The 16,173-nt window shown below is 38.6% G+C and overlaps 1 protein-coding gene across 2 annotated transcripts in view; it reads right to left on the bottom strand.

Moving 5' to 3' along the window:
• Positions 1-334: 334 nt before the first annotated feature.
• Positions 335-16,173, bottom strand: part of Adam28 (ADAM metallopeptidase domain 28) — a 53,074-nt gene continuing 37,235 nt past the window's right edge. Inside the window, exons 15-24 of one of the 2 annotated variants that reach the window (XM_063234883.1) lie at positions 15,630-15,732; positions 13,328-13,487; positions 10,494-10,574; positions 10,108-10,186; positions 5,170-5,278; positions 3,684-3,762; positions 2,996-3,061; positions 1,983-2,051; positions 1,076-1,138; positions 335-527 (exon numbers count right to left, since the gene is read on the bottom strand). In XM_063234883.1, the coding sequence (XP_063090953.1) occupies positions 507-527; positions 1,076-1,138; positions 1,983-2,051; positions 2,996-3,061; positions 3,684-3,762; positions 5,170-5,278; positions 10,108-10,186; positions 10,494-10,574; positions 13,328-13,487; positions 15,630-15,732 (830 nt within the window). In that variant the 3' untranslated portion in view covers positions 335-506. Of the gene's footprint in view, positions 528-1,075; positions 1,139-1,982; positions 2,052-2,995; positions 3,062-3,683; positions 3,763-5,169; positions 5,279-10,103; positions 10,187-10,493; positions 10,575-13,327; positions 13,488-15,629; positions 15,733-16,173 lie in introns of those variants that run through there. The other variant, XR_010042656.1, reaches the window with a different exon arrangement.

The raw sequence follows: 16,173 nt of genomic DNA, 5'->3' as shown, positions 1-16,173 counted from the left end.
TAAGGGTTTTAACTTTGACAAGTAAACAGGTAAAACAATCAAAAATATTGCCAGTCAGTAATGAATACATACTTTGCATCCCATTTTTCCCACTTTGTAATTTCCATTTTGTTTTGATTTCACTAAAGTGCATTAATTCCTACACATGAGCAAATTAAGGTTTTCAAACTCATTAACTAATTATGCAGCCTCAAAACAAAAAGGGGAATATTATGGGAAAAATAAGCTGATTGGAAATATCAGGTTCATAGATGCTCTTCAGAGTTATCTACCTTCTCATTAAGAATAGAGAAAATAAATTTTAAATTAATACAAAGATTTTTAAGAGGGTGTCTCTCTTGAAAAAAATTTATTTAAGGTCTTCAAGGTATTACAAGCATCAGAGTATGCTGACTTAACTTGGAATGTGCAGAGCATAGAGGGATGTTTAGTCCGGAGTGTCGCATCTGGACTGTCCAGTCTTCTATTTTGCTCGTTTGGCCATCGATCTTTGCTTAACTGATGCTTCAGAGTTTTAGACTTGAGTCCTAAACAAAAGACAAAATTCTTAAATGTTTATTTCTCTTACACATTGAGATATCTTAGAGGTATAATGTGGAATTATTCAAAAAATGAAACCAGTTCTCTGAAATCATTCTTTCATACAGGTTATTTATTTATGTATTAGCTAAAGAAGCTAAAACATGGCAGGATAGAAATGTAATGCAGGAGGGTATCATGTTAGCATATAAATATCCATGCAGACAACTTGCATAATAGGACAGCGTGGGGCACCAGGGGAGAATGAGGGGCCCCACCTGAGTATTCTACTGGAGATTGCATCCATTGCCAGTGTCCTTGAGGACTATTTCTGAGAAGATCAGAAATTTTGAGGTCATCATATCTATCCACTTTGCTGCTCTTGATTATCAGGAGCATTCGCCAAATTTAGTGGCAGGATATTTATGCTAACACCTGTGCCATTGTCAGCAGACACTGCTCATAGTGAACTTGTTCTAAGAAGAGATGACAGAATTTTTTTCTTTCCATACTAGAACTGCTACAAAGTTGTCATTATGGACTACAGATCTCTTACCTCAGGTGTAGACACTGGTTTATCTTTGATAAGAGTAGAAGGAAGTACTTCTGGGTCCTTATGCTGTTAGATAAAAATATAATACTGGAATATTCAAAATTCTATGCTTTTCCCATCTTAGCAAAATATAGTTATTTCGTTAAAATATTCATTACCTACTAGTCACTTATTTACATTCTACCTGACATTGAAGAACCAAGTCAAATACTAATCATCAGTCCATGGTTCACCGTTCTGAGCTCATTCATTTCTGCTCCCTGTGTTTCTCAGTAACATCACTTATGTTGTCACCAATAATACTTGAGGACTTCTTTACTCCATCTGCATGTGACTACAAGTATACAATTTCCCCACAAAAGTTGTAAAATTTCTTTTTAAAAAGAATTTCAGTGTTAACCTTTACTTATGACAGAGCCCCAAGCATGAGGAAATATTCTCAGAAACTTTTGGTGAATGGATGAGTTTTACGTTTTACTTGGTGAGCTTTTGACTTTTATCCTAAGATTTCCTGTGAGTGATTTTCTCTTTTCATCCTCTTCATCTTACGGAAAACTGTAAAAACAATAGGCCTTATTCTATCTATAATAAATATCATTTATAATAAAATGTCATATCCTCTACAATAAACAACTTGAAAAATAACCCTCTAAAAGAGACATTTATATACAACAGATGTTTACTAATTTCTCAACAACTATAAAATCAGAGACCTTTATTCATAGTAATAATTCAATACTCATATAAATATATATAGATAGCAAATAGGGCTTGGTTTCTAAGCTCTTCTAGGGGAAAAGTTATATAATATATTCAGTCAGCCTCCAGATCACATGCTCTGTTTAGGGACAATATTTTCACTGGCCTCAAGAGACATTAATAAATTTACCAATGACCATGTGATACTTACAAGGAAAAAGGAAGAAGAAGATACCGATGTAGGAATTGGCGGTGGTGGGAAATCAGGCTTTGGAACTAACTAGTAAGATATAAAAAGACATACCAATTCAAAGGTGAGCTCCTGAGAGGAGATTTGTTTAAACAAAAAGGTTTAAGTCTTTTTCAGGAGTGAATTTGTAACTTTTCACGAGAGAGTATTCTACTCGATACCATTCACTTAAATGTACACATACAATTCAGATACGAGCCCAAAGCTGTGGCCATGTAATGAGGAGAGTTACTCTGGAAGGAATGTGTCTCTCCACAAATTCATATTTTGCAGCTGTAAAACCCAGTGTGATGGTGTTTGGCGACGGGACATTTTGGTGGGTCTTAAATTTTGAGGGTGGAATTCTCAGGACAGATACTATAACCTTTCAAGGAAAGACATGAAGAAGCAAGCAATCTTTCTCACACAGTGAGAAGGTAGCTGTTTATAAACAGGAAGAAGATCATTCAGATATCAGAGCCACCAGTACCTTCATCCTAACCTTTCCATCTTCCCAAACAGCAATAAATAAATATTAGCTGTTCAAACCACCCAGTCGATGCTATTTTTGTTATAGCTGCCTGAACTAAATATGGTACTCTGTGAAGAAGATGGGTATTTTTGTAATAATATGTCAACTTCTTGGGGCTGGGGATTTAGCTCAGCGGCATAAGCACCTGCCTTGCAAGCAAGCAGTCATGAGTTTGATCCCTGGTACCGATAAAAAAAAAAAAATAATAGTAATACGTCAACTTCAGGTTTAGGGGTCAAATTCCAGAGTAAAACGGAGAAACATCTATTAATATAGTTAATGTGATTCTTACATTAAATTTTCAAAGAGTTTTGCAAAAGATTTTATGTTTTAGATTAATAGTCCACAAATTTCAAACTTTTTCTGAATGCATAACTGGGCGTTGTGGTTCTATGTCTCATTAGTTCTCTGTATTTCCTGGAGGCTGGACTGGAATGCCATGAAAAAGAAGCTGATAACTCACAACATAAGCTGGAGGCTCAGAGTCTTCTAAGGGCGGATGAGACAGAGGGAGCTTCATCTGATTGATCTAAAATGAAGCAATCGTATTTTAAAATGAAGTCATCCGTTGCCTAAATGTAACTTCCAAATAAGCAGCCCTTTTAAGTTCTATGAACTTGGAACCAAGCTGACACCAGACACAAAATGTCAGTGGCCTGACTGGGACATTTATAGGAATATTTTTCAAATCCACAAGGAAAGTTCCCATCAGGAAGATTATTACTGATGCTTCTGTAATTAATCAGCCATAGATAAAATAGCTAACCTTGTGGGCTATGATAAGGCCATTAAGACTTTACATATAAATATTACTTTTCTGTTGCTAAATGTGCCAGTAATTAAATAACCAGCCCAGAACAGAGAAAAGAGACAGAGACAGATGTCTGCCATCTGCTCTTACTGTATCCTTTATTTCCTTGCATTTCATGGACCCCATCAAATTAACCCCATTTTAGAGATTCTCTTCTTCATTAACAAAAAGTAAAGACAGAGAATTTTCCGTCTATATTGCCTAAAGCCCATTCTCCTTGCCATACACTAACAAGTAGATTTGTTAAACGTCGCTTGGCAAAAATGAAAGATACGTGGTCATTGTACAAGAAGGAAGAAAAGCACCAACTGGGGCTTTGGCAAGCAAAACCGGAATTTACCTCCTGGGGCTGGACCACTTTCATCTTCTGGAGTTTACCCTTCTGCTTGGGTAGCCTAGAGTCAGCAGCACGCAGTGGTCTGCAAGTAAACATGTGTCACATAAGTTAACTTAGCATTTCCTTCAGCGTGCCGGGGAAACTCCACAGAAGATTGCCAACTTCCTTTGACTGCTGTGCTATGCCCAGTTCTTGACTGTCTTTTTATGTTTCCTAGAATTTTCTTCAGCTTATGTTCCCTGTCAGCCACCATCATTGTTCTGTAGTTCACAATCACCACTACTAATGTTCTTTTAAATTCTCCACAGAGCTTTGGTCCTAATCATGATGGCATTAAAAATAATTTTTTATCTAAATATGTCATTTTGTTAATTTTTATCATGTAATATTTACTAAAGACTCATATGGACTGAAAGATTTGTGTTAAGAATGCTAAAAGAATTCTGTGTGTCAAGACCAACAAAGAGATCTAGATGCAAATCTTAGCTCAATTGCTTACTTTGCAAGACTATAAATTTGCTAAACTCTCAACTTGTTCCCACATCAATGCAAAGTGAAGCACCTAACCATGCAGGATTATCAGATACTATTTTTCCTCACAAAATGGAAATAATAGTTCCCATCTCATGAAATTCTTGTGAAAATTAATTGAAATAATGGATAAAAAGGGTCCAGTAAAATGTTTATAATATTACCAATGATCAATAAATGGTAGCTATTATGTTATAATAAATGTAAAAATCATTACTAATGAAAATTAATGGCAATTTTATTAAAATATGGTAACTGTTATGATTTGTGTGTGACTATTCCCCAAAGGCCTCATGGGGTCACATAGCAAGCCTTGTAGAATTTGTGATTGATTCGTGGTCCAATGCTGGGATTATGGGTATGAGTGTTCCAGAGTGGGTGTGGCCTACATACAATATCAGGGACAGAAAGAGTCTTCTCTCCATGATTCTCCTCTCTTTTTGGCTCATGTTGTTTTTGTTATCTTCCTCTGCCATGAACAGTTGGTTCTCTGCCATGCCACACTGCCTTAGAGCTGGCTGATTATGGACTGAAACCTCCACAAACTATGAGCTAAATAAACCTTTCTTTCTTTGATTTCGGGCATCAGGTATTTTTTTCACAGGAACAAGAGAAAAGTAACCAACAGAGTAACTAACAGAAAAAGAAGGAGGAGGAGGAGGAGGAGGAGAAAAAGAAGAAGAAGAAGAAGAAGAAGAAGAAGAAGAAGAAGAAGAAGAAGAAGAAGAAGAAGAAGAAGAAGAAGAAGTGGAGGAGGAGGAAGGAGAAGAAGAAAAGGTGTATTTCTTGTGAAAGATTTCACACTGAAAGGGACTGTGGCCTCTAATCCAAAGAAAATTTACCCTGTACGTACATATTTCTGGATATTTCAAGGGAACAAAAAGAGAGGTTAGGTCATATCCTTGGACTTAAAATAAAAGAAAAGTTACAGAATTCCCACCGCGAGATAAATACTTACCTCTGAGCTTTCTTCTGCGGTCTTCTGGCACCTTGGTGACACAGGACTACAGCAACCACCACAAATATGACTGCCACTGGGAAGAGCACTCCGACCACAATGGAAAAGCCTGCAACACAGCAGGGGCCTCCTGAGGAAAGGAGCTTGCATCACAAGTCACTCTGTCCTTATTTCCTCATTCGGCACAAACTCCACCAACCCTCTCCCAAATAAACATGGCTCTTCTGGAACATCTCTTATACGGAGAAAAATTAAAATGTATTTTCATCATGAATATTGTGTTAATGTCTGCAAAGGAATAATATATAGGTATCAGGGTGGGGTAGACACAGCATCCTACCACTGAGAATTCTTTAAAGGGGTGATTTTTGTAATGATGAGAAAATGAAGGTCTGGGAGATTAGAGAGAATATGGGTCAGGAAGGCTGGCGGAATAGGAATGCCACATCTCTGAAACAAGGCCTTGCCACAAAACAGGTGAAAGAAAATGAGGCCTTGAAATTGTATTTCTCTTAGTGGCAGATAAGGAGCTGAGATGTGGGGAAGAGAATTGCTAGAGATATAAGTGTTTCGCTGACGATTGCTCCTTACTGAAATTATTATGGACAGAAAGCTGTTATATGACTATACTTCCTAGGGAGTGCTTCCAGCAAATATCACCAGGGCTATACGGTATTTCCTCTTTTTCCTACTAGAACAAGGAATGGATATAACTTCAATCTTTTGCTTTCTCAAGTATTCATTTCTTTTGTAATGATCTGAAACCATAAGAGATGAAGAGGTAGAAGTCTGAAGAGCAATCCAGTTATTACTCTCATTACAGACATTGGTAAAGCAAGATTAATTGAGGTACAGTTGCAAGAAATATTCACAAGGGGGAGCACACATGATGCAGACGGAGCAGACAGCTCAGAGGCAGAATTCTAGGTAAGATGATGTCAGTTCAACTTACTGCATCTTCTGTAAAAATCATTTTTCAATAAAATCAACAGAAAACAAAGCTCAGAGACATTATCCCAGATATAATGCAGATCCCTTCAGAGTGAAAAATAGATACTTACACAAAAACCAGAATTGTAATTCTCTTTTCATAACACAATATCAGAGGAAAAGAAGTGGAGATCGGTATGCTTCCCTAATACTCCTAATCTGAAGGAACATGGTCTACAGATAAAGTTCAGCCTTAGGACAAATAAAATTGTAACAAGAGGTTGGTTTGTGGTTTAAGATGAAAACAGTTGCAGGGTAACTTTAGCCTCTTCTATTTCTAGTAAGAGCAGCCTAAATTTGGGTCAGTCTTTTACCCATAAACAGTACAGAGATGTTGCCAAACAGAAAGCTTCCTAAAAACATGGAAATACTTTTTATTCAAATAAGGAAAAATTTATTTGTATCGATTAGTAAAGATTAAGGCAGGAACCAAAAATCCCAGAAAAACAGAAAGGAAAATTATTCTAGAAAGAAGCACAGAAATGCAGGAAGGAATGAAAAGCCAATGAACCAAGAATGAACCCTAATGTCAAGTGTCTGTGTCAATGTGGGTTCACTCATCACGGGACCAATGCAGCCCTTGGGGTGGGTTGTCTGTCCTCTAGAGGCCCTGTCCCTCCTGAAGCAGGGTTTGTGGGAACTCTGCACTTTCTGCTCAATTTTGCTGTGACTTAAAACTGCTTTAAAAATTAAAACCTATGTTTTTAAAAAAAGCAATAAGGAAAAAGTAGACATTTTTACAAAAACCACTAAAAGGATATGAAAGATAGAAATCTTCAAGTTAACAAGAACAAAAATGGTCATTAAAATGGTCAATAAACCCAGGAATGGTGGTGCACGCCTATAATTTCAGCATTTGGGAGGCTGAGGCAGGAGGATTGCTGCATATTTGAGACCAGCCTTGAGTTACAAAGTGAACTCAATGCCAACCTTAATTGTACAGCAAGGCCCTGTCTCAAAAAGTTAAAAAAAAAAAAAAGGTCAATGAGTCTAGCTGAAAGCAAGAAACAATAGAGAAGGAATATAACCAAATAGATTTATGTAAGTACATCAGTAATTACACTTGAATGAATTTCAGTTCAATTTTTTCAAAATAAAAACACAAAGATGAGGCTAAAATGAGATTAGAGGCCAAAAATATAGCTCAGCAACGCAAGTGCCTGCCTGGCAAGGGCAAGGTCCTGAGTTCAATTCCAGGCACCTAAAATACAATAAAATAACATAAAATAAAATAAAGTGAGACTAGAACTACACAAAATGCACTTTTAAAAAGTGACAAACTTAAAGAGAATTCAAAAAAGGTGAAAGCAAAAATGTGGCGAAATGTTACACAAATACAGACATGCCAAAAGTACAGTACAGGTATCTGATTCTTCAGTAGCTGAAGCCATCCCTAGAGACACAAAATAAATTCATAGTTATGAAAGTGTTAATACACAGGGAAGGCACAGTAATTCTACAATTGTTAGAAGATAATAGATTGGTGCCAAAATATATTTGCATTAATAGGCCCAGAAGAAGTAATAGTCAAATCACAGTTACAGTGGGGAATTTTACACGTAGATTTTAACAGTTCTGCCTAGGTAACTGGTAAAACAATAAAAATACGTCTGACTATAATGTTAAATGAAATAAATCAGGCATACAAGCTTAAATATTGCATTGTTTCTCTTAAATGGGAAACTCGAAATATAACTAAGGAGCAAAATAAAAGATAATGGAAAAAAAGAACAAAGAGAAGGGGAAAGGAGAGTGGGGGAAAAAGATGAGAAAAGAATTCAGATGTGTTATGTACATCTTAGTGGAAACATGTAGAAATAAAAATAAAAAGTGAAAAAATAGCAGTACAGATTAATATACGTGCACACAGAAAACACGGCCCATGGCATACACAATGTTTTATTCAAAGGAGAATACTTAAAAATATGGGCAGTGCTGAGCCATAAATAAGTCTCAATGAATTTCAACATATTCTCCACACCAATGTATTCTCCAAACACTATGTAATTATGCTAAATGTGAGTTTAACAGTAACTAGAAAACGCTCCCATTTCCAAGCAGGTGGAGAAATATACAGTAGTGGAAGAATTGGGGTTACCTGAGCCTCTGGTCAGGAGGAGGAGAGCAGGCTGGGGAGAGGCTGATGTGCAGGTACGGAGGGTGCAGGCAGGCGGCAGCCTGCTCCCGCTGCTAACCGTGCAGTGTGTAACTACAGACAACAGTAACATGCATCTCAAAATGCTAGAGGAATGTTTTTAAGATAAAGGAGGTAGGTATGGTCAGCCCACTTTAAAGACTACATAGCCATGTATCAAACCATCACATGGGCAGTACTGCTAAGTATGATATTATGTTTCTATGTATCAGTTGCATGTAGGAAAAATAAAACCAAATCAGTACATACATGCTTTTCCTATAATGTAAAACTAGAAAGAAGAGGTAAGTCACTTTAAAATAATTTAAAATGATTTTTAGTAAATGTTGAAACCATTAAAGAGTTTTTTTATTTGTTTTCTTTTTTATCTTTTTGAAACAGAGTTTCACTATGCAGTTCAGGCTAGTCTTGTACTCACTTTGTAGCTCAAGCTGGACTTGAACTCACAGTGATTTTCCCACCTCAGCCTCCTAAGTGCTGGTATTACAGACCCGGTCCCCCAGCCTGGTTTAAAGAATTTTCTATCTAAAGAATTTGATTATGTCATATCTGCCTACCTTACCCATGATAAATCTGAAATCATCTGTATGTGAATAAGATTCCTATAAAAAATAAAGAATTTTTAGAACCTCCAAAAAGAATTTGGAGTAGGCAGAAATTGTAGCTTGCATAATGGAAACAAATGCTATTATTGTTGGAAACACCTAACAAAGAACCTGCATTGAGGACAGATCACCCATTCAGACACACCCTGTTCTCATGTCCATGCTGATCCCCGCTGTATAGAAAGCAAGTTTGGACAAAGCCTGGAGAATAGTTCTCCAGAGGCAATGGGGTGTACAGGAGCCTGGGGAGCAGGAGAGGAGCTGATTCAAACAAAGCATCCTGGATCAGACAGAGAGGAAAAATACAAGGAGAGAAATACAAGAAAGGCCTCTCTTCAGGGTAAAGTACTCCCCATCAGGGCACTGCAGGGGAGTGTCCCCACTCTAGCTCATTCTCACCCTTCCAGCCTATGGGGAGACTGAGCTACCTATGGAGGAAACTGACAACCGGGTCCCCACCAAGAGAGGTGTCAGTGAGTATAAGAAGCACACACACACACACACACACACACACACACACACACACACACACACACAAACACACATGCAAATGCACACACAGACACACACACATGCAAATGCACACACAGACACACACACATGCAAATGCACACACAGACACACACACATGCAAATGCACACACAGACACACACACATGCAAATGCACACACACTCACACACACACACACACATACACAGAAACCCATGTAAGCCAATGCAAGCCAGCCTAATCCCTCCTTCAGCTAGAATCCCACATTCTGAAGAAAGCTAGCATAGACACATAGACACATAGACAGCTCAGTAAAGGAACAGGACAGTCCAAGAGCAGAACCAAACTACAAAATCATCTAAATCATGCTGGAGATTTGTATGAAGTTAGTTTATCTTTCCATGAAGTCAATGCTGCTATGAAAATAGAACAACCATAGAACATGAAAATCTGGGGAATTAAGAGAACATTACAAATATAAAATGTGAAGCTATATTTTGTGTAGAATAAAACATAGATGTATGGAAATACGATTAAAAAGTTGGTAGCGGTATGTTGAGAATGAATATTGGGGAATCGATAGCTAGAAAACAGGGGTTCCAAGATAAGAGAAAAAGCGGTAATGAAATTGTATGCGATGCATAGGAAGAGTTTGGAAGAGGAGCCCCAGGTTCTCTGGATGAGGAGTGTTACCTACGGAAGACCGTGGAGGAATCCTCGCAGTCGGGAGGGGCCCATCCTTCTTTACACTGACACTGGAGCTCGTGGTCACACACCTAGAGGAGCCGCAATCCTGTGAGTCTCCCGTGACACTGACCACAGAGCCCCACTCGGCCAAAGGCCAACCAGAATCAAAAACGCCCCCGTACACCACCAGCCTCCTCTACTTAGCGCGATGTCTGGATCTAGGGGCTTCAGTACTGGGTTCTCAAGAGATTTCCGGCATGCTACGTTATTGAGCGGTCAAATAACATGAATGACTGTAAGCACTGAAAGCTGAAACCTCTGCTTCAGCTTTATCACAACTAACCTAAAATTACCTAAGATTCGGCCAGCGGAAGAACATGAATCTGCAAAACTTACAGCATGTCCTTTGCACTTAGCGGAGCAATTGGCTGACTTGTAGATCTTCTGCATATCCACACATTCTGCATCAATGCACACCTGCAAGTGACCGACAACACAGGAGGCTGAGGTTAATGCCTGTCAGCTTCAGAGCTGAAATTCTTAACTGCTTAGAATTTAGGGTTACACAGCCAGTCAAAATTACTGTCCTGGAGCTCACCTCTTCATCAGGAAGTCACAATATTTTGTAGAAATGTGACGATCACATCTAATAATTTTGATAAGAAAATGTTTAGAGAGTCCTCTTTAAAGGAAATTTCTTTCTTTTGTTTCCTGCTGGGCCTTTCCATTAAATAACAGCTTCAGCTCATACTTAATATTCTTACTGACCACTGAGCTAAGGTTTTCACATAATAACAAGTGTCCTTATAAGGGAAAAGAAGTGCTGCTGTCACACCACATGTGGTATTACAGTAAGTGTCACTGACATGAAGGGAACAGCATTTCCCTTTTTCTCTTCTCATCAGAGTGGCTCTCACAGCCATGTTGGAGTGTCGAAACATACGAGGTTTGACAGTTTGTAAACATGTAACAGGTATTTACCAAAGACCATTAGAGCTACGAATACAGACAAACATAACTGTACAGATGCTCCACAGAAGGCAGGAAGAAGGTGCAGGTGTGGAGTTTGTGGCCCACTTTCTCTAAAGCTGCTCTGCTTTCATTTATTCTGTGAATTTGGACTCTCTCCTACACATCTGTTTGAATAAAGTGTCCTACAGTTAAAAGCAAAGATGAAAATGTCAACATTATCAAGCCAAACATACCGAAGCTACAGTTCCTATTGTAAATGTTTCATATGCCTGGAATAAGGTGGTGTTTGACTCAGATATCTGATTAATAGGAGTATTAATTAGTATTTCAGGTTCTTATGTGCTTGCTATGCAGAGTGAGGGCTTCCCCAGGTCTGAGTGTGAATGTTAATGGCTATAGGTTGATCATCACTGTTCCTCCTCCTTGGTCAGGTATTGGGTTAGGAATGGAGGGGTAGGTGATAAAATTCTGAACAATAATAAGTGATGTCAAATCTGCGAAAAAAAGCTTCTAAGAAAGATGTTTTCCCTCCTGATGCACATAAGACAATCTCGCGTTTTCCACCTCTGCATTGGAGAGGACAGCAGTGCAGGCAGCAGCCTGAAGCACCAAGCAGCCTTCTGGAGATGGCAGGAGACAGGAGCAAAGGAGCCTTGATGGTGACATTGTACCACTGAATCAATGACCCACCATTCCTTCACCTCCGGACTCAGCACTGCGTGAACTGATGAATGTCCTAACTACATAAGTGAATTTTAGTTTGTTTTTTCTTCCTCCACAACCTAAAGCGTTCTGACAATGTGAACAGTTACTGCTGTGCAGCAGATGTAACCCAACTATATACTGATGATGAAGTCTGGAGGGGGATTCATAATTTAAAAGAAAAAACGGGGAGCAGAGTGACTGGTAGAAGTAACGTTAGGCAACTAAGTGCTGAAAAGGACCTCTGAGCCTTTGGAATGACCTCTTACCTAGGTGAAGATGAGAAAGTCGAGGCAAATGGGAAGAGCATGTAATTACTGTGGGAGAAAGCAAAGACACAAGATCCTCTTTACTGTGTAAATGCAGTGAGGGCAGGTGCGTGGGAGGGCAAATGGAGATGAACTCCTCCGTTGCTCACTGTATTCACTTAGTTAAACCAATCGCAAAAGAGCAATGGATTTGATCTGAACACTTATTCTTTAAAAGTCCACACTAATCTATAACTCAGAAGCAATGACTAGTAAGAGGAGATGAGAAATAATAAAAAAAAAAAATAATCCTGGTGCCAGGGGAGTTAGGAATATCTAAATTCTGCCTTAGTTCAAGTATTCCTCCTCCCTGTACAACGCATGCCAGGCCCTGTGGGGATGTCTTAGTGCTTTTACTACACTGCCACTAGATGCCAGAGAGGCATCGGTATGTAAAAACTGGAAGTTTCCAGTAAGGACCTTTTCTGTTTTACATGATATTCTTGCCCTTGATGATCGTGCATATTTCAGGACTGGTAGGAGGGAGGAAAGCTAAATACTGTGAGTACTTCTTACCGTAAGGAATTAAAATTTTAATTTAAAATCAGTGGAATTTAAAAGTTTTCTAAATTTATATTCTTGGCATCAGGGGTCATATCGATTTCATTAACATTTTTATAATTACTTCCAATTAGTCATGAGCAATACAAACACCTAACCATAAAGAGAAGTTTAGACCTGTTTGTGGATGAATTTACATTTAAACAGTCAAATAAATTCTATAATATGATAATATTTTCAGGATTGGCTTGAACAGGAAATCAGGGTAGATTCTGAGTCATGCAGATATCTCAGTCAACCAATAATGCAAGTTTAATCTCCTATAGGAGTTGAATCTCATCATCAAAGCTCACGTATTGTCCCTGACCAAGGTGGCACTGGTGCCTGAAATTGTGGGTTTTTATATTTTATGTATGTACAAACTCATGAACTGAAGCTGCATATCTCATGGCAAGGCATTTCTAGTAAATCACACTTTTTTTGAAATCATATCTAGATGAATCATTATTTCTACTTTTAAGCCTAGTATTTGAAAACATTAATGACAGTCTTTGTTGTTGGTATCTAGTAGAATGTATCTTAAATTGTTCACAGTGCTCCACATGCAAATCCCTACCTGTTGTGTCAATGTATGATGAACCCAGTAAGTGGTAAACAAAGCCACAAGTGAATAACAGAAGCAAAACACCAAAACAAAAGCCAAACAAAAAACTACCACGCTGAGTGCAAGTCACAATTGCAACTCACCTTGTTGTGCCCACACTTGGTTCCATCAGCCACCATGTCCACTCCTTGACTTTTGTCTTCAGGATCAAATAGTTTACACTTCAGGAAAGATACGGTAAATCCTTTCCAGTGCAAGTCACCTGACCCACCTTGACAGAACAACTTCCCGCACATGACATCTCTGAGAAGATAAAACAGAATTTATTGACATTTCATATAAATGCAAATCAGCTCCAGGGTTATCAATACATAATGCATAATTCTTTCTATAGTGGAAATGTGTATTTTGTACTCTATATTCATTTTGTCTAATCCCACAATAGCAGCACACTGGAACATCAACAAAATATGTTGGTGCTCAAAGAAAGACATTTTCCAGATTCTGTCCCGTAATTTTTACCATTTTCATAAATTCTGGTCAGTGGGAAAGAAAAATCTTAAAAGTAGAAGGCTCTAGAAGGTAGCTGTGACTAAGGGGTTATGTCCTCTTCCTCAGTCTTTTCTCCTCTTTGCGGATTGCAGTGTGATGGCTGGAGCCAAAGCTTTCAAAGACCAAGACAAACTCTCAGGAATGGAGCTCATATATATTATGGAGTCAGAATATTCATGAAGACTAAGTTTCTGACTTGTCAAAGTAATCTTAGAAAAGTTGCATGCTCGTTTTTAAGACATTCAGCAGAATAATTCTAACACATAAAAACCATAACTATCAACTATGGTTTGGTCTATACAAAGTTAAGCCTTCCCTGATCCAAGTCCTTAACTCTGATTACCAAAATTGACCCCCTATAGCTGCAGATTAGACTGCCCTAAACTCAGTAAAATCCCTCATTTACAATCAACAAATGTGCACAAAGTCAAACACAAGGCAACTGGATTCAGTTGCTTGATGAATAAATCAGAAATGAGCTTTAGAAAAGTGTTTGGAAAGTGAAAATGCTATGGTTTCATTTAGAATGTCCCTCAAAGGCCTCAGGTGTTCCGAGGTGGGACTTTTAGGAGGTGATTGAATTGCAAGGTGCTATAACCATCAGTGGATTCATCCATAGATACTTTCAAAGGTAAACATACTGGTAGGAGGTGGCGCCTGGCCACAAGAGCCAGGTCAGTGGCGGTGTGCCTGGAAAGATAGGTCTCCCTCCCTGCCTCCTCCCTTCTCTCTCTGTCTCCTGCCTGTGGTGATATGAGCAACTGTCCTCTGCCAGGCCCCTCTGTTTCTGCTTGGAAAGCAGCTGACTATGGATAGAAACCTCTGCAGACTGAGCCGTCCTTCCCATAAGTTATAAGTGTTGATGCTGTTATGTTGCAGCAATGACGAAGTGACTTAGATGGGTGGAATCACATTTTCTTGATGTCTTTGGTGACTGTAGAGAGTATAAGTGAGAAGTGGAAGAAGCCAGACATTCTCTGCAAACTTGAGAGGGTGCATTCTTGTATCTCTTGGTTAAAACCATAAAGAACAAACGGTGAGTACTGAACATTTCAGGCTGACTCTCACGACAGCCAGTGACTACTAAGAAGTAGGGGGTGCCCAGGCAGCGGGGTGAGTGAGACATTTGAGTGTCTTGTTTCAGAAATGGTCTTCTTGTTCAACATTGTCCTTGTTCATACAAGCAGTTGTGCATGACAACAGCTTGTGTGTAGGCTGCAGGTGAAAAGCGGAGCTACTCTGCTCTCTGGCCACCGACCACCAACACTGTCACTTCTGGCCCACACATAGTGCCTTTTCCATGACTTTCACCCCTTTTCCAATTTGCCCTGAGGTCCTGTAGCAGGGAAATCACACAAGAAGATTTTTCCTTGAGGCCCAGATTTCTTTTCAAGAGGGCTCTACATTCAGACTATAGTTTGTTTGGTGATATTTTTCATCCAGCAACGTCAGTGATCAATGGCAAACTTTAGGAAACCCTAATCTTGTTCAATCTGTTGTTTTAAATTGCTGTGCATATATAAAATGTGAGAGAGATATGAGGAATTTAGTTGCCTGTAACGTGAATTTTTAATTTCATCTTAAAATTGTGAATTAGAAAGAACAGAGGAGAAAAATCTTGAGTTCATTTGATAACTTTTTTTCTAGGCTGTCATGTACTTGATGCCACCTGTGGCACCCACTCTGAGAGACTTGGCAAAAGACTTACGCCATTGGTGTTTTCAGACTCAGAACCTTGTTCAAATGATGACACATACTATAATCATTCAGTGAATGTATGTCAAATGAATGAAGCCCAAACTCACTTCCCTTACAACTGGAATAAACCAGCCTAGAAATGAGCCATTGCCTTAGTCTGTGGAGCAGGGAGATTCAAACAATAAAACCACTTACTTCGCTTTGCAGGGAATGTAGGTGCCATTCACCAGGTGGCAGTACCCATACTTTGACCCTCCTTGATTCCTGTTGTAACATGACCTATTTGCAACCTTGGTTCCTGGACCAGGGAAGAATTGTAGGAGCACATGTGAAAATAAAAGAGATAAAAATTAATACTGCAAAGGTTTAGCATAAAAAGTACAGACTGAGTATCCCTTACACAAAATCTGTAGAACAGAACTACTTAGATTTCAGTGTTGAAATTTTAGAATTCTTGCTTATATATAATGAGACCTCTTAGAGATATACATCTAAACATGAAATTAATTTATGTTCTAAATATAACCTACACATAAGACAACTTTATTTAATATTTTTAGTGTTCCTGAATTTTGACTCTAACTCCACACAGGAGGTCAGGTGTGGTGTTTTCCACTTGTGAACCACATCAGTGCTCAAAATAACTTTGGATCTAGGAGGACTTTGCATTTGAGATTTTTTGATTGGAGATGTTCAACCTGTACTATTGTGACATAATTCCACTGAATATTCTCAGCAA

Source organism: Cavia porcellus, unplaced genomic scaffold (assembly GCF_034190915.1).
Source record: "Cavia porcellus strain 051 isolate PalLab524CR breed Dunkin Hartley unplaced genomic scaffold, mCavPor4.1 scaffold_24, whole genome shotgun sequence".
NCBI classification, from domain to species: Eukaryota; Metazoa; Chordata; class Mammalia; order Rodentia; family Caviidae; genus Cavia; species Cavia porcellus.
Note: the sequence above shows the minus strand (reverse complement) of the source record. Positions and strands in the feature narration are given on the sequence as shown.